General features: G+C 38.2%; 2 protein-coding genes across 2 annotated transcripts in view; one reads left to right on the top strand and one right to left on the bottom strand.

Annotated features, from left to right (window-relative positions):
• Positions 1–11,544, top strand: part of adcy6a (adenylate cyclase 6a) — a 47,836-nt gene extending 36,292 nt beyond the window's left edge. The window contains exons 8-24 of the mRNA XM_072449183.1: positions 739–897; positions 980–1,121; positions 2,075–2,203; positions 2,281–2,309; positions 2,905–3,052; positions 3,730–3,827; positions 3,919–4,006; positions 4,090–4,206; positions 5,514–5,672; positions 6,291–6,466; positions 7,132–7,158; positions 7,243–7,272; positions 7,341–7,473; positions 8,264–8,527; positions 9,053–9,257; positions 9,786–9,910; positions 10,689–11,544. Coding sequence (XP_072305284.1) covers positions 739–897; positions 980–1,121; positions 2,075–2,203; positions 2,281–2,309; positions 2,905–3,052; positions 3,730–3,827; positions 3,919–4,006; positions 4,090–4,206; positions 5,514–5,672; positions 6,291–6,466; positions 7,132–7,158; positions 7,243–7,272; positions 7,341–7,473; positions 8,264–8,527; positions 9,053–9,257; positions 9,786–9,910; positions 10,689–10,817 — 2,158 coding nt within the window. The 3' untranslated portion in view covers positions 10,818–11,544. The remainder of the gene's footprint in view (positions 1–738; positions 898–979; positions 1,122–2,074; positions 2,204–2,280; positions 2,310–2,904; positions 3,053–3,729; positions 3,828–3,918; positions 4,007–4,089; positions 4,207–5,513; positions 5,673–6,290; positions 6,467–7,131; positions 7,159–7,242; positions 7,273–7,340; positions 7,474–8,263; positions 8,528–9,052; positions 9,258–9,785; positions 9,911–10,688) is intronic.
• Positions 11,545–14,580: 3,036 nt separating this feature from the next.
• Positions 14,581–17,080, bottom strand: LOC140362406 (uncharacterized). The gene is made up of 3 exons (XM_072448512.1): positions 16,922–17,080; positions 15,102–15,225; positions 14,581–14,668 (listed from the first exon to the last, which is right to left on the bottom strand). The coding sequence occupies exons 1-3, from the start codon at positions 17,010–17,012 to the stop codon at positions 14,620–14,622; spliced, it is 264 nt and encodes an 87-aa protein (XP_072304613.1). The 5' UTR covers positions 17,013–17,080; the 3' UTR covers positions 14,581–14,619.
• Positions 17,081–17,422: the final 342 nt, after the last annotated feature.

Raw genomic sequence — 17,422 nt, 5'->3', positions numbered from 1 at the left:
AGGTTATGCGTTACAATATCCAATGTCACTGTATGGTAATGTGTTAACCCCATCGTACAATATTTACAGAGATATTGTTGTAAGGCCCAAGGCTCATGGTACAATGCTGTTCTGTCAAAAATACCATGGAAAGCCCTAGAATTCCTACAAAGCAATATTTTATAGTGCTAGTCGATTAAAATTATATATATATATATATATATGATTAATCGCACAGTAAAGTAAAGTATTTTCTTGAATAAGTCTATTATTTAACAAATCTAAAAAAATAGCCCATTTAATAGCCCTATTGGCTATAATATCCCATGTACATTTACATGACCAAACAACGGGTCTAATTGGGTTTAAGGCCCGTCATTGCCGCTTGCAGGTGTAACTGGCTCCAGTGGTGACAGAAGCTGCTTGGGTTGGCCTGGGTAAAGACCTGTGTTCTGCTGTGTTTTGGTGGAATTACTCTGTTAATATTATTTGTTTTATCTTTAAAATAATGCCCTTTAGTCCTCAGTGGTTTCATTATATTTAGTTCCTTATCCATTGTTTTCAGAGTGAGGAATTATTAGGACCAGTTGCCATAGCAATTAACAATAAAAAAATAATAATACTGTATCTTTTTAATTGTGAAAATTCCTCAAAATGTGGCATAAATAGGAAAATGAAACCCACAAATGGTCTTTTATAGTCAAAAGAGTCTTAGTAGTAGTATTTGAAGTCCATGTTGTGTTTGTATGTTGCCTGCAGGCTTGTGCGCGAGGTGACAGGGGTGAACGTGAACATGAGGGTGGGCATTCACAGTGGTCGGGTCCACTGTGGGGTCCTGGGGCTCCGGAAGTGGCAGTTTGACGTGTGGTCCAATGACGTCACTCTGGCCAACCACATGGAGGCAGGAGGCAAAGCAGGGTGAGGACCTCTTGCACCACCACCGTGTTTTTATCCCATTGAAGTTTACAAGTGTTTGACTCGGTCTGTGTTGTGCTGCCAGGCGCATCCACATCACCAAAGCCACGCTGCAGTATCTGAACGGAGACTACGAGGTGGAGCCGGGGTTTGGAGGAGAGAGAAACGCCTACCTGAAGGAGAACAGCATCGAGACGTTCCTTGTCCTCGGCTGCAGTCAGAAACGGGTCAGTGCGACACACGTGCTGTTGTTTGTAGTGTTTCTGGTGGACGATCCGCCACATGCTTGTCTACAGGGACATGCTAATGCTTTGCCTGGAATGATAAGATATGACATGAAACTAAAAGGCTGTATAATGCACAATTGACTTTTAACCATGTTCTAACGTTGTTCCCTCATCAAAATCATACCTGGAGGAGTATTTAACTTCATTCACGCTAGTTTGATGAATCAGGGTTGAAAGGTCCTCTCCCCTGCGAGCGTCAAAAACACTCAGTTTTGAATCCCCTCCATAACTGATGTTTTCTCGATCTGTAACATTGCTCTGATAATCTTCTCTGCTGATCAGTACCATCAGTGCAACTGTATGGCTACTAGCATCTCTGTGAATACTTTCCAATTGTATATTATTAACCTGATTAATTTCCTCTGCAGCCAGTAGATGTTTTCGCTCTAAAACATGAGATGCCAAACTATAGGTACATGCAAGATTATGTTTACAGGCTAATAACAATACAAATAATGCATAATATTATCCTTTAACAGGTTACCTTTTTTAAATTGTGCTAAGAATTTGAACTAGTTCCAAGAATCCTAATAATTCACCGCAACTGGTTTTTAAGCGCTTTTCACACCTTCCAGAAGGAGCGAGTTTTTTCATCACGGTAGCTACAACAACTAGCATGCTAAAAGTGCACTTCCTGCTTCTCAAAGAATAAAACGCTCTATACTTATAGTATAGCTGGTGATATCTGTGCTGACCCAAAACAGGTTTTATTTTATTACATGCAAAAATCAGTGAGTGCAGCCCCTTTAATAGTCACATATTTATTCATATTTATTCAACTAGAGTTGTTTATTTCTCAAAAATACTTCTACTTGAAACTCGCTGCTTTACGTCCCGACATTCAAAGAGTGATTAATAATAATTCAGACCATGATGCTTGTTTTTGTGAGCAGAAGGAGGAGAAGGCGATGATGGCAAAGATGCAGCGGACCAGAACCAACTCCAACGAGGGTCTGATGCCGCGCTGGGTCCCGGACCGGACTTTTTCCAGGACCAAGGACTCCAAAGTCTTCAGACAAATGGTGACGCATTAAATCTACAGTCATGTTTCCTGCAACAGTGGATCGCTCTAATCACTAATGTTCAATCTCCTCTGCAGGGAATCGACGAGACCTCCAGTAAAGACAAGTAAGTTCACAACACACACTGAACACTGTCAAAAACTGCCTTGTGGTTTGATATTTATTGGTATATTATAAGAAACTTGTCACGTCGCAAAATATGCAGCTTTCTCTTTAAAACGACCTTAGAAATTCTAAAAAACAGTCAAAGTTTTCAGATCTCTGGATATGTACAATAAACAATTTACTGCTTTTTGTGGCCGGACTGCACTGCTAATAATAAAAAAAAGCCTTTGTACATTTACTTGAGTAACTTAACCTTTATGTTGACAATATTAAAGATTTCATCATGTTTCTTGCACCAGATATTTTGTCCTTTCAATTACATTATCTTACATTTAGACTCTTACAATTACACTTAGTTAAGTAGTAGGATCCACCACTTTGTACTTTTACTTGAGTGTTATTTTTCTACAATACCGTACATCTTACTTGAGGACAATTTGAGCAACTCCACCCACCTCTGTCTAATAATCCTATAGACTTATATTGGATCATTTCAGTCGATAAATTTAATCATGACTTTTAGATTGCTGTATCACATTATTGAATTGCCAGTGTCATTACCTCCCTAACTGTCCTTCGTGTTTTTTCCTGCGCAGCCGTGGGGTTCAGGAGGCCATGAACCCGGAGGACGAGGTGGACGAGTTTTTGGGACGAGCCATCGACGCTCGCAGCATCGACCAGCTCCGGAAAGACCACGTCAAGAAGTTCCTCCTCACCTTCCAGACCTCCTCTCTAGAGAAAAAGGTGCGCTCCATTATAACATTTATCCACTGTGGAACATCTGAGCCTCGGTAGTTGGCAATTTTGTTTCAATTTTTAATATTAGAAATTAGTAAAAAGAAAAAACAAACACACCATATTAAAATATTGTTGATTCAGTACATTCAACCCCAAATTTAATATGTTATTTTAAACAACTTTAATTAATTTAGTTTTGAGTCCTTTGGATACGTTTATATTTATTTACTAAATTGTCTAGGTAATTTTTTACTGATTTAAATACATTTGCAAAATATTCTTGCAAATCTTGTACAACCTGTCAGAAATACTAATACATATTTAAGTAATCTATCTCTAATAGGGCCGGGGCAAACTTCCACAAGACAAAACACGAGATAGGGATTTGTACATCATTTATAAGAAATACTTGCAGATACAGTTGAAAATTATGGCCTAGATGTTTGTTTGGGGGGGTTTCTTCATATTTGTGTTTTTGTTTTAACACTGCTTTTGGCACTACTACACTAACCCATTTTTGTCCAAACGTAAACTCGACGCAAAAACATCAATCTTATGACAATTGATTGTATATCCCATATAGCATTTTTTTCTAAACCGGTCAAAGCTAAAAGGAACAAAAATGCAATTAAAGGAATTCAAGTGCATTTATTTAACGTGAGTATTGTTTTTTCATTTCGCAGTATTCCAAAAAAGTGGACGATCGTTTTGGTGGCTACGTTGCCTGTACTCTTCTAGTATTCTGCTTTATATCATTCATACAAATCGTCATATTCCCACAGTAAGTACAAGACCCAAATCTATCAATATCTCAGCATTTTCAATATTATAGTAAATGATGTGCTCTATTTTATTTTATTTTTTCTTTACAGCACCCCGGTCATGTTGGGAATCTATATCAGCATCTTCATCATCCTTGCTAACATCCTCTTCATCTGTGCCATATACTCCTGCATTAAGGTAGTGGACTCATAAATACTTCATGTGATACAAGGCTCTGCTGAATTTATTTGAATTTCATTTCGCTGCCGTTTCCTCTGTAGCTCTTTCCGTCGCCGATGCAGACCGTGTCCAAAAAGATTGTCCAGTCTCGCACTAACAGCACCCTGGTGGGAGTGTTCAGCATTCTCCTCGTCTTCATATCTGCCTTTGTCAATATGGTAAGTTCCAGCGAAGGGCTGGGCATTGTGGGGATGCAAATATAATCTCATCTCATCTGCCATTTTGGTCAGCTCAGACACTTTTCCCATTGTACTTACATCTGAGGCAATAGAAATATAAAAAAGTGTACATGAATTAAATGACCAATTCAACCAGAAAATATTTACCGGGAATAACTGTAAAATGTGGTCTTTCTGGTTTTTAAATAGTAATAAAAACTCAATTGAACCTCGGAGGCCATTAGCAAAGCCACTTCAAGTTTATTCTATATTGGTTTTAGACAAGGCAAGTTTATTTGTAGAGCACATTTCATACACAAGGCAATTCAAAGTGTCACACAGCAAGAAAAATGCATTAAAATCACAAAGAAATTACAGAAACAGAAATACAATAACATTAACTAAATAAAAATAAAAAACACCTAGCCAAATCCAAATTTATCTGACCACATTGGCAGGCATTCCAGACACTCCTTCCCATATTTATTTGAAAATTGAAATTTTTTTAAAATAAACAAAGCTGTTTTTAGCTTAGAATTGAACATTGTCAGAGTAGAACCTGTCTCAAATCTTCAGGAAGACTGTTTCAGTTTTAGCTGCATAAAACTGAAACGCATATTCCCCATGTTTAGTCCTTTAGTTGAAATCTGGCAACGCAAAGTGAGGAGCTCAGTCTTCTTTCTGATTGGACAATTAAACAAAACGCCAAATAAGCACGACTACATTATGTTTTTGTCACTAGCTGTACTTTTCCTTGAGTTTGCTATGGAGCAGATCAGTCCAATCTGAAAGCGTTTCCACTGACTCAAGTGAAACGTGCCGGGCCGTTTCAGGGGTTCTGAAGCGGCCCAGACGAGGTACTTGCTCCCAAAGGGGCCTGGCACGGACCGCCGGCTCCAGGTCGGCTTTAGCTGAGGAGGAGCAACACAACTGAGTGGGATGACGGGACTAGAAAGAACAGACTCAAAAAACACACCGACAAACAGCAGAAAATCTTGTGATCTTGTGATAAACAACATGCTTTGCTAAACAGTTGAAGGGCACATTAGCATTAGCTGTTTCGCTGTTTTTCTTTTCACAAATTACAAACATGAAAGAACAAAAACAAGAAAAGGAACATGACCAGAGAGAGAGATGGATTAAAAAAAAGAATTGGAAGAAAAATAAGTACACTTGACACTACATGACAAGTGAAGTGTAGATAAAAAACACAAACTTTGCTGTTAGATCCCAAATTTGACAGTGACAGAAGTCTTCCTTGTTGATTTTGCCCTGTCTTCATTTGTCTTCTTGTGTCTCGTTCGCAGTTTGCCTGTGACACCAGAAGCTTGACCGAGTGCGTGGCAGAGAGCCTGAACTACTCGTTGTCGATGGTGACGCCGTGTTTGATCCGCAGCCTGAATGTGTCTGCAGAGGGAGGGCTGGAGGTCTGCCCCAACCAAGGCCCCTCCTGCCCTTTCCCCGAGGTGACACACCATGTGCACAATGTTCACTTTTCTCTTTGTGATGAATGATGCCACATTCATCTTAGTTTGGGTAGTTTGACACGTTTGAATGTATTTTCTGTACATTATTTAGCTCTTTTTAAAATGTGTATTAGTTTAGCTTTCTTCGAGCTCATGCAATATCAATATGATATCAGTAATCAACACTTTTAACTACTACAACTGTATCAATAAACAAAACGGCTTTAGCCAGCTCTAAAGGAGTGAACGAATATATTTTGTAATTTACACCAAATTAACTTTCTGTGGAATAAGCTTATTGTTATTGATGAATAAGAAACGCGTTGATATATTTGTATAATATCTTTAAAATTACCGTAGTTAAATGGAACATACCACATTGCAAATAAACAATGACATTAAAATAAATTCCCTTTTTGCAGTGAGAGAAAGGTCTTGAAACTAGTTGAAAGATCTTTAAAATACAATGCATTTATAATCGTACCAATCGTACATTTTTCTCTCTCAATAATTGTTAACTCTACAATTCAACATAGTGGCTTGATCGTATATATCTTAATGAAGTTGTATATGTTTCTATAAATCAGTGTTGTAACATCCCTTTCCTCTCTCTCTCAGTATTTCAGCTACAGTGTGCTGCTCACGCTGCTGGCCTGCTCAGTCTTCCTGCAGATCAGTAGTATTGGGAAGCTGGCGCTGATGCTGCTGATCCAACTCACTTTCCTGCTGCTCATGGAGTGGCCACAGGTGGCGCTGTTCGACAACGCAGACCTCTTTGTCACCTCCAACGCCATGTAAGTTAGACATTTTTATAATTTAATAAAGCCTAATGCCAGGTTAAAGTGAAACAAGCTGATGTAATTAATTATTTCATACAAAGTATTGAAAATATATACAAATTTAAGTTGTTTTTGTCAGGGCAGCTCAGTTTTGGTTTTATTATTGCTCTCATCATTCTTGGACAGTGTATTCTATACTGCATTTACTGATTGAAAATAAATAAATGCATTTAAATGTAAAACAGATAAATAAAATTGGCTTCAAGTGATGTCACAAGATACAAAGGGTCAACATTGTTTCAATTTAAAGGCCACAGCACTCAAATACTTTCCTACAATTAAATGAATACACTGGTACTTTATCACAAATTTAGGCTTCAAACTGCACAGCATTAGAGAGAAAACATTGCTCTTATGTGATAGATAAATGCAAAAACAATAAATTGTTTAATCCCATGTCATGTTTATGATACATGACATGCAGTATTATACAACTCATCATGAAAGTATTCGAAGTATTCAGAATACAGTGCTCGGATTGGACAATGTAACAAATATGTTAAATACAGGTATACAGTATTCTGTACTAAACACATTTTCCAAGTACTTCTTTAAGGCTTTAAGACATGTATGCAATATAATAACAATAACAATAAGCATCATTATGTCTTTTTTTGCAGTGATTTAAATGAAACTTATTTTCAATGGTAAGCAAAACATTCTATAATCAGTGATTATTTGATTTTAAATGTACACAAATATATTATATCATATTCTTCTACTTACTGCAGGTCCAGTTTCAATGAAACTTCAACCCAGTGGTGAGTGTACTGTTTCATCATGTTTTCATACAGAGTCCTTCACATCTGACAAAGTGTTGTTTTTTCAGCCCGTATGTTGTGACCAAAGTGTCGCTGAGGGTCATGACCCCTGTGATCCTCACTGTATTCGTGCTGGCGCTGTATCTTCACGCGCAGCAGGTCGAGTCCACTGCCAGGCTGGACTTCCTGTGGAAACTACAGGTACGTGCAGAGTCCAGAGGAGGGCGCCATCTCCCTGTTATGATCTACCTAAAACTGTACAAACTCATTTATACAGAAGCACGCTCTAAGGATACTTAAATGACATTTTACACAACAAAACCCTTTTCAGAAAAATTAGATCATATTGCTCTGAATCAACTAGGGACAATTTAAAAATATTCACACTATTAGTTTTACTGTAACCTAATTATTTATATCATATCATCCATCCATCCATCCATTTTCTACCGCTTGTTCCCTTTCGGGGTCGCGGGTGACTTCGGGCCTTAGGCGGGGTACACCCTGGACAGTGGCCAACTTGTCGCAGGGCCAACACAGAGACATAGACATTACAGACACTCTCACATTCATTCACTAGGGCCAATTTAGAGTTACCAATTTTGCCTAACACATGCATGTCTTTGGACGGTGGGAGGAAGCCGGAGAACCCGGAGAGAACCCACGGTAACACGGGGAGAACATGCAGACTCCACCCAGAGAGATCATGTGATGTTGGTCTGGTCCGGGAATCGAACCCATGATCTCCTTCTTGGGAGGCAAGAGCGCTAACCGCCTTTGCCACCGTGCACCTATATCATATCAATGCTTTTCAAAGTAATGAAACATTAGCACAGTTTAGCACACCTTTTGATTGGTCAAAAGTCCTTAAAATATCTCCTACAAACAGCAAGCTGAAACCCATAGATAATGTTGTATTTTTAAATGGTAAAATTACAACTTCTATGGATATGACTTTGTGTTTATTTGTATGTTTATTGACTTGTTCTAGGCCACAGAAGAGAAGGAGGAGATGGAGGAGCTTCAGGCCTACAACCGTCGCCTGCTGCACAACATTCTGCCTAAAGACGTGGCCGCGCACTTTTTGGCTCGCGAGCGCCGGAACGACGAGCTGTACTATCAGTCGTGTGAGTGCGTCGCCGTCATGTTCGCCTCCATCAGTAACTTCTCCGAGTTCTACGTGGAGCTGGAGGCCAACAACGAGGGAGTCGAGTGTCTGCGGCTGCTCAACGAGATCATCGCCGACTTTGATGAGGTAAATATTGGACCACGTTGCTTTTATTTTCAGCTGAAATCTTGTGGTTTTACATTTTAAGTTACTGTTAGATGTTTTGCTGCTTAAGTGAGAGAAAGAAGCAGGAAAGAGAAGACTGGAAAGAGTCTCCAAGTAAAACATGTTTTTATTCATTTGCAGTTGGCCCATAATACATAATAAATGAATTCAAATGTTGACATGACAAAATAAATGAATGCCTTACAAACTCCTAATTAAGACATTGTAACCTTTAATAGTCTTATATTTTGCTTCATGAATTTATCAACTTTATCCCAACATCCCGCACACACCCTGCCTTTAGATATTGGTCAGTTGTAGTTCTGATTTCGACAGATCATATAATATTTTCGGATCTGTCTCTAAATGGTCTAAAAGTACTCCTCGTGGGCCATGCGGATGTCGGTTTGCTGCATGCCCTTCCCTCTCTCATCCCCCATTTCGCGCCTGCAGTCTTAGCGGTTTGAGACGCACTGGATTGCATCACGTCATTGTGGTTACTTCCAGATCATCAGTGAGGAGAAGTTCCGTCAGCTGGAGAAGATAAAGACCATCGGCTCCACGTACATGGCGGCCTCGGGGCTGAACGACTCCACCTACGACAAAGAAGGTCGCAGCCACATCACGGCGCTGGCCGACTACGCCATGAGGCTGAGGGAGCAGATGAAGTACATCAACGAGCACTCCTTCAACAACTTTCAGATGAAGATAGGTGAGTGGGTTGAGATGAAAAATACTTATTTGAAGGCTTAAAATGGCTTGAACTGCCAGTGTGACATATGCCATAACAATTAATGATGAGAAAATGGTGAAAAGTGCACAAAGTGGCGCCTGTAAACGGGCAGCAGAAGCCTATGTGAAGATATATGTATTTTGGAATTTATTTCATATAAAGCCAGTGTTTGTATTTGAGTATATTGTGTTTTATTCAGAATTGTATTAATTACCAGAAGAAACTATAAACATTGATGTGCATTTTTCTTACCACAGCAAATATGACCCAATACAAGTCTGAAATAATATTTGTATCCGAGTATATTATTTTATTGGAACTTATATTAATTACCAGAATAAACTTGCATTTTTCTTACACAAAAAATAAATTAGCTTGAAATATGACACAATAATACAAGTCTGAAGTGAAATAAAATAAAGACATTTTAAACTTGTCAAAATAACTAACTAATGGATTTAATTCATATGGATACATAAAAGTATATTTTTACTTACCTCTCCTCAGGTCTGAACATTGGGCCTGTGGTCGCTGGAGTCATTGGAGCTCGTAAACCCCAGTACGACATTTGGGGGAACACAGTGAATGTGGCCAGTCGCATGGACAGCACAGGCGTTCCCGACCACATTCAGGTACAACTCAAACGGTCAATAGCCCTATGGACCGCCCGCGGGTAATTTACATTTGTTATATTTATATTTATCTCCAATCTCGTCTGGGTAAATGTCTAAAAATCCACCCGAATCTCCTTTACACATTTAGCAAACTCTGAGGTCTTCAGGAAGTTCTAGCCTGCGAATGCTCACACCTGAGTGCATGGAAACCAATAAGATTCTAAATGTTTTCTGCAAAGTTCCGTTCATATATAAACTATTATCAGGATTTGTACAGACTTTCATTCAAGGTCCTGGGTTCACCTTCATGTGCAGAGTTTAGATGTTTCTACCGTGTCTGGGTGGGTTTCCTCAGAGCATTATCCACTTGAAACATGTATAGTAGATTAAATCCTCCAGATAAAATACAAGGTCTGGATCATTGGCATTGAAGGACGGGTCAAATGCAGAGGACTAATTGCTCTACGAGAACTATAAAATTGACCTTAATCAACCACATTTTCAATAAAATAAAAATATACATAAATATGATATACAGTATTACATTTATTGTTCTTGAGGCGTGTCTTGCTGTGTCTTGTTGTCACCCTTGTATATTTTGTGCACAGTTTGCTTCTTTTTGGTGCGTGAAAGTTGTTTTTCATAATACATTTTAGGTTCCTGTTAAATTACATTCTTAAACCCCATAGGATGCTAAATGTTTCATTTAATTTAATATGATTTGCCATCCGAGAGTATATTTTACAGTTACAGCAGTATCTTAAATCTGACTACTGTTCGTTCTGTTTGTTCCCAGGTGACCACAGACCTACACCAGGTGCTGTCGGGTAAAGGCTACGTCCTGGAGCACCGAGGGGTTGTGAAGGTCAAAGGTAAAGGGGAGATGACCACCTACTTCCTGAACGACGGACCTCCAAACAGTTAGCAGCTGTGGCCTCAGCAGTCTCTGAAACCCTGCTGCAAAGACTCTCTCTGAGCAAACGCCGCCGCGAGCGCTTCACTTGAATCGAGAGGACAGACCAACGCTAAAGACGATAAAAGTGTTCTTGACGAGACAAAATGTTCTCAGCCACTTTGGCCCACACACATGTTGAAGGACAAGTGTTTTTCTCATGTCTAGCCTCTCTCTCAGGCTTCTTGAAAGATGCAAAGTCTGTTTATTTAAATACAACGCCTTTTAGCCTGTGTCAAAAGAAGATTTAAGCTGTACATAAGGCTACTTTTTAATTTGCTTTGTTATTTTTGAGATTTTTGTTTCACATGAATTATAAAGAGGTACTCATATTTAATTTCTCACTTTATTTATTTTAATCTTAATGTTTTGTGCAAAAGGTCCTTTATGAAAAGTGTGAGTAGATGCGTGCACAAATATCCAGTTGATTACACGATTTAAAAGTGTACGTACATGCATTTTTGTGTGTATGAGTTTATGTACAAACTGAGAAGAAGTTTATCGACCAAAGACTTAAGTATTACTAAAAACAAGGAAAGATACGCTTGAGATTCTTGTTTGAGTCATTTCGTGAGCAGCAGACTCCTCAACCACGAGCTGCTAGTGAAGTTAGCTTCTTTGTTTTCAATAAAATATTCATTTATTTTGTCAGGTAACAGACTTGTTTGCAGAAAATAAATTCTATAATTGCCTTTTATTATGAACTAGGTTGAGCAGTGATATTTGTATTTCCAATTTTCAGGGGAAAAGTTAACAATTTGGTCCATGTCAGATTGGTTTTCTTTGCGCTTGAGCAGCCTGTTTTTTTGTGTTTGTGTGTTGACTGCTCCTTCTAGTTCAAGCTATAATTCAAATCATTGTCGGATGGTTAATCAGTTAAAACAACTTGAGAAGGCCTGATAATAATAATAATAATAATAATAGACTATTTGTTCAACAGTATTCAGGAGATGTAAAAATGGCGAGAGGGAAGGTTTTTGACTACATACTGTGCTTTGTAATCCTGAAGGGGCAAAACTATTTTCACTGTGACATTTCTGATACGACAGAAGAACTGCTTTCTTGCCAAACACTTCGGATCAGATTCTGTTTGTTAAAAAGTATTTTGTATCACCTCCATTCATATCAATTTTCTTTTTTAAATATATATGCTTAATGTTGTTTGATTCTGATTAATTAATAGTATACTTTTACAACTGCAATGATTCCATTCCAATGAAAAGGAACAGAAAACCAGCACGATTTCCAGTGTTAAATGATGTTAAGTTCCAGTGCAAGGCTCACGCTCACTGGAATTACTGATCAACTGCACAATACAGTAGCTGGCAATATATGATTTGGTGTTTCCCTTTGTTTTCTATGCAGACTATGGTGGCAAAGGCAATTATTATTAATACATGGTTTTCAGTCACATTCATTTTTAAGATAATTCCAACTATTAAATATTGAGTTTTAAATAGTATCAATATCAATGGTCAATAGCATCCTAATTTTGCTTCACCCTGAAACACATGAATACAACGTTTTAAGGGAAATGTTACGTTTCTATTTAAAGGTGCAATAAGTCCTTTTTCTGGTGAAGAGTCTGCCAGAAACGAGCATATGACAGGTCCGACTACACATGAACTCAACATGATTATATTTTTTTAATCAATACTTCTTGATCATTTTGGTGAAGTTTATAATGTTGGACATGATCAGCAGATGTGACATAGTTAGAAGTTATTCCACAACTGTTACCTGGCAACCAAATACCGGTAAATCCATATAAATTACACGATAGTTATGATTTGACAAAAGTATTACCCCTCTAGATTGTAAAATGATTGCAAAACTGTGGGGAAAATGCTTGAGTGGAGTTGTTCGTAAACTGTACTTGCATTTTGGATGGAAAGTCGCTTATTGATGACATCACAGATAGGTTATGTTTTAGAACTCCCACTCTCATTTTCACTTTTTATTTTTTCCTTCAAAAACGACACCTTTACTGACATAAAGCTATGATAAATATTGACCTCAGGGACTATCGGAAAACACGAGAGCTTTTCATATGCACTTTAACTTATCAATCTAGAATTTATTGATTTACAAGTGTCTAGAAAATATGTCCCTGTGATGTGACCTGCTTGTATCCATGGAGATGAAAAGCCCTCTGCTGATCTGATATTGGGCTTTACAAAAATAATTAGAGTTGATATTTTGAAACATTCCACGCTAAACATCTTTATTGATTCAAGCAGTCGACGGACCCTCGACCAGAAAACTAGCATATTGCACCTTGAAGCTTCGCACAGTTCTTTATGTATCACTTTTTATGCATTTATCACAGCACAAGAAGCAAAAATCATGTGTTTTACCTATTTATTGTTCATAGTTCAGCCCGTTTTTAGATACTCTAAATGCAGCTGTAACTCATTTTAACTTTGCGAGGCCGCCATAGTGTCCTTTTAAAACAACTGGAAAAACACTGATTTGACGTACAATAATACTTGTGAGTTGCCTTGGCTGGAGAACACAATGAAGATGATTCACTGTGCATTTTTATATTTATTTCCAGCCTCTTCTGCAGTATTGTAAACCCCATAGAACTTTATTAGTGTTTGTTATCGGTACAACATGACCAATGGTAGAAATACTTCGGCCACATCACATTTCTGTTTGCTTGCCTCCTTGACGATTCGTTTTCTGTCAGTTATTGAGACGAGCAGAGCGAGACAATTGAAAATAACTTGCCTCTTTCCTCTATTGCCGTCTCTCTTTGGTGGACAGGATTAAGAAGGCGAGTGGAGAGAAATGGGACGCGGCCGTGCTACTATTAAGTGTTTTTGCCCCACTCAGTCTTTTAGCAAATAATGTAAGCACTAATAGCTGAGTTTGATTGCCTTATGTTATAACACTAAACAGGATCTGTGCCTGCTCGTACTGTCCAGACTGCTAAAGAGTAACATTTATGGAAAGGCTTAAGGGCTTGACGAGAGAAGTTTGAATTCTCAGTCATTGTTGTGTTATGTCATTGCTCTATAACTGGTGACGCAGGCTCACATTGTTTCAAGAAATTGGTCTAATCTAGACAGTGCAAAAATACCTTGGATAAAACGGGAGCACCATAAGACCATATTAATCATTTTTCATTTAGAAAGAACACAAACAAACAAACAAACAAACGACCAATGGAGTAAGTTTCACAGCAGCAAACGTTTTATAGGACGGACATGGATTTCTAAAATGTGCATTGTATGTATTCTATTTCTATTGGCTGTCCATACACTTGTGTTGATTGTTAACTTTTGAGATGTTTTAGGGGAAACAGACTAACTGCTGAAACAGTGTTTTGCTCAGGCCTGAAAATCCTTCTGTATTTTCTGTTTTATTTGTATTTTACCGAGTTGAAGGAGTGGAATGGGAGTGTTTTGCAAAAATAAAGGACACGGAGAGGGGAGGTCTACGACAGAGAAAAATAACATTTCCCCTTGAAGATAAAAACAAAAAAAAACAAGGTTCTCTTGGTTTTTAATGTTTGTGAAAACACGTCACATTTTATTGCACAATAGACAGACATAAAGGCAATATTTCACAGTATTTTTACACAAAGTATGGCCTCAGATATTATTTATCTTTTTCAACTATCACCCTTAACTAAAGTCTATTACAGAACTGCAAAAAACTAAACTAAACCATGACTAAATCAGGTGAAACCAGGACAAAATCAAGATAAAGGAGGACTACATTTCAAAGCAGATTAAATACCACAATCAAAACATTGAGTCCTGAACCATTAAAACAGGGTGAACTCCGGGTCCGTCTTTGTCATTTCTGTTACAAATCTGTCAATAAACAAGAGGAGAGATTAATAGTATTTGATGATAAAGAAACAAGAGAGAAGTTTAAAGAGTTACCAAACAAGAACAAAAACTATTTCTTACTCGATTTAAGTTGTTTTTTTTGGGCCTTTTTTTATTATATGAGTCTAATTTATCTTTTTCTCTATTGCTCTTTTTTTTAAAAAAAGAATATTACACCAGTGTTTACTTCAGTGAGAGCATAAAAGAGGCAGATGCAAAAGTTATTGTTGGTATTGGATCAACATCCTAATCCATGGGTTTCAGAACGATAAGAAGTTGGCAAAGATTAACACTTAAAAACTAAATATATCTTTTGGAAGGGGAAAAAATCCTCAACATTTTGCATAAAACAGGAAGCTGACAAAAATCCATGTGTCATTTGTCACATTAATCATATTTAAGCACAATAACTCACTTGGTCATTTCACTGTGTTTGACTGGATATCGTTTAACCTGTATCCAGGGTTCTGCTCTTTGGGACAGCAGCCATCCGTACTGCTGGTTATCTGTCACAGGCATCAGATACAACTCACTGGGAGCTGAAGACAACAAGACTATATTAGTATTACAGAGTGTGGTTGGCATCTGCTGTTTAATCCAAGCCCAAGTTTAGTCCTAGTATAGAGTACAGACCAAGTTTAGTCCAAGTTTAGTCCTAGTATAGAGGATAGACTAAGTTTAGTCCTAGTATAGTGTACAGACCAAGTTTAGCCCTAGTATAGAGTACAGACCGACTATAGACCAGGTTTAGTCCTAGTATAGAGGACAGACCGACTAGACCAGGTTTAGTCCTAGTATAGAGGACAGACCGACTATAGACCAGGTTTAGTCCTAGTATAGTGTACAGACCAAGTTTAGCCCTAGTATAGAGTACAGACCGACTATAGACCAGGTTTAGTCCTAGTATAGAGTACAGACCGACTAGACCAGGTTTAGTCCTAGTATAGAGGACAGACCGACTATAGACCAGGTTTAGTCCTAGTATAGAGGACAGACCGACTATAGACCAGGTTTAGTCCTAGTATAGAGTACAGACCGACTATAGACCAGGTTTAGTCCTAGTATAGAGTACAGACCGACTAGACCAGGTTTAGTCCTAGTATAGAGGACAGACCGACTATAGACCAGGTTTAGTCCTAGTATAGAGTACAGACCGACTATAGACCAGGTTTAGTCCTAGTATAGAGTACAGACCGACTATAGACCAGGTTTAGTCCTAGTATAGAGGACAGACCGACTATAGACCAGGTTTAGTCCTAGTATAGAGGACAGACCGACTATAGACCAGGTTTAGTCCTAGTATAGAGTACAGACCGACTATAGACCAGGTTTAGTCCTAGTATAGAGGACAGACCGACTATAGACCAGGTTTAGTCCTAGTATAGAGGACAGACCGACTATAGACCAGGTTTAGTCCTAGTATAGAGGACAGACCGACTATAGACCAGGTTTAGTCCTAGTATAGAGTACAGACCAAGTAGAGACCAACTTTGGAGCTGGTTTAGTAGTTTAAACGTTAGACTTGGTTTAGTCTTAGGGTGTGTTGACACTTCGTCATTATTCGGTCCTAAATTTTGCCCATTTTAGTCCTGATATGTACTTGATTTCATCCTGTTCTAATCGTTGTTAGTCCTGGTTTAGTTTTAGGTTTAGTCCTGGTTTAGTCTCCATTTTGATGTGGTGATTTTGCAACCCTTGTTTAGACCTGAGTCAGCCCTAGTTTAGCCTCTGTGATGGAAGCACTTACACCTGGGAGTTTGGACCCGGCGGATCATCTCCTGGTGTCGAGCGTGACTTCCTCGATGGATCTCTGGACTGAAGGGAAGAGGTTTCTGCAGAGCGGTTCTTTCTTCTGTCGTTGTGTCTGGCGTCTGCTGCTGCGCTCCTGCTTCCAAAGAATCATCTTCTCTTGATTGCAATTAACAGCGATGTAAAGTAGAATTTATCCTCAATATTTAACTAGGTGCAATAAATGTTAATAAAAAAAAATAAAATAAACATTAGATTTCGATTGATTTAGAACAATTTGACCACAAAGTTAGATTAGATGTTCTTCTGACATTTCCAGAAATAAGTCTAGCAGTTTATGAGGTTATTCAATACATCCAATCCATAATATAACATAGAACATTTTACAAACAGGATCTGCTGATGTACCTTGTATGGGAAATGTTAGGGGTCTGACAATAAACGATCTCATTAATGACCCACACACAAAAATGTGTCTCTTCTTACCCCAAAGTCGAGGCGATCCTCTGGAGCTTACAATCAATTTATCTCCAATCGGATTTTGGTATCCCAGATGGGTCAACCCGAAGAAGGCCATGTAGAGACAAGTGGTTTGGGCAAACGTTATAGAATAAAACACAAGAAATAATTCACAAGTCGCTAGCTTGATCTCAGTTTGAGTTTAGTTTAGATGTCACCATAGCAACAGACAGGCTCCTCCCACAACATTCAGGCCTGTGGTGTCAGACGAGAGCAGTTACCGACCACAATGTAGAGTTTGTTTATTTTAATGCTATGTTTTTGTGACTACAGACATATGCACCGAAACATATATTGATATAAATATTAAACTTATTCTGATGTCATTATTTATTACAGTAGGCTTTTTTGTTCTTTGTAGTACATTTTACATTGTTAATAATGTTTCTGTAGAATTACTTCAGTATAAACATCATTATAACAATAAAATAAGTTATAATTTTGAATTATATTAGTAAAAAGATGTTT

Source organism: Eucyclogobius newberryi, unplaced genomic scaffold (assembly GCF_026437365.1).
Source record: "Eucyclogobius newberryi isolate DKJ021-1_F unplaced genomic scaffold, fEucNew1.0.hap1 SCAF_17, whole genome shotgun sequence".
NCBI classification, from domain to species: domain Eukaryota; kingdom Metazoa; phylum Chordata; class Actinopteri; order Gobiiformes; family Gobiidae; genus Eucyclogobius; species Eucyclogobius newberryi.
The sequence above is the reverse complement of the archived record's forward strand: the minus strand, read 5'-3'. Positions and strand labels throughout refer to the sequence as shown.

Bases quoted from the DNA above. Each gene is read 5' to 3' on its own strand.
- LOC140362406 (XM_072448512.1), bottom strand. From the start codon at position 17,012: ATGGCCTTCTTCGGGTTGACCCATCTGGGATACCAAAATCCGATTGGA. The intron at 15,226-16,921 runs GTAAGAAGAGAC...TGTTGTCTTCAG, and splicing joins AGGATCGCCTCGACTTTGGG to CTCCCAGTGAGTTGTATCTG. The intron at 14,669-15,101 runs GTGAGTTATTGT...GTTTATTGACAG, and splicing joins AAACACAGTGAAATGACCAA to ATTTGTAACAGAAATGACAA.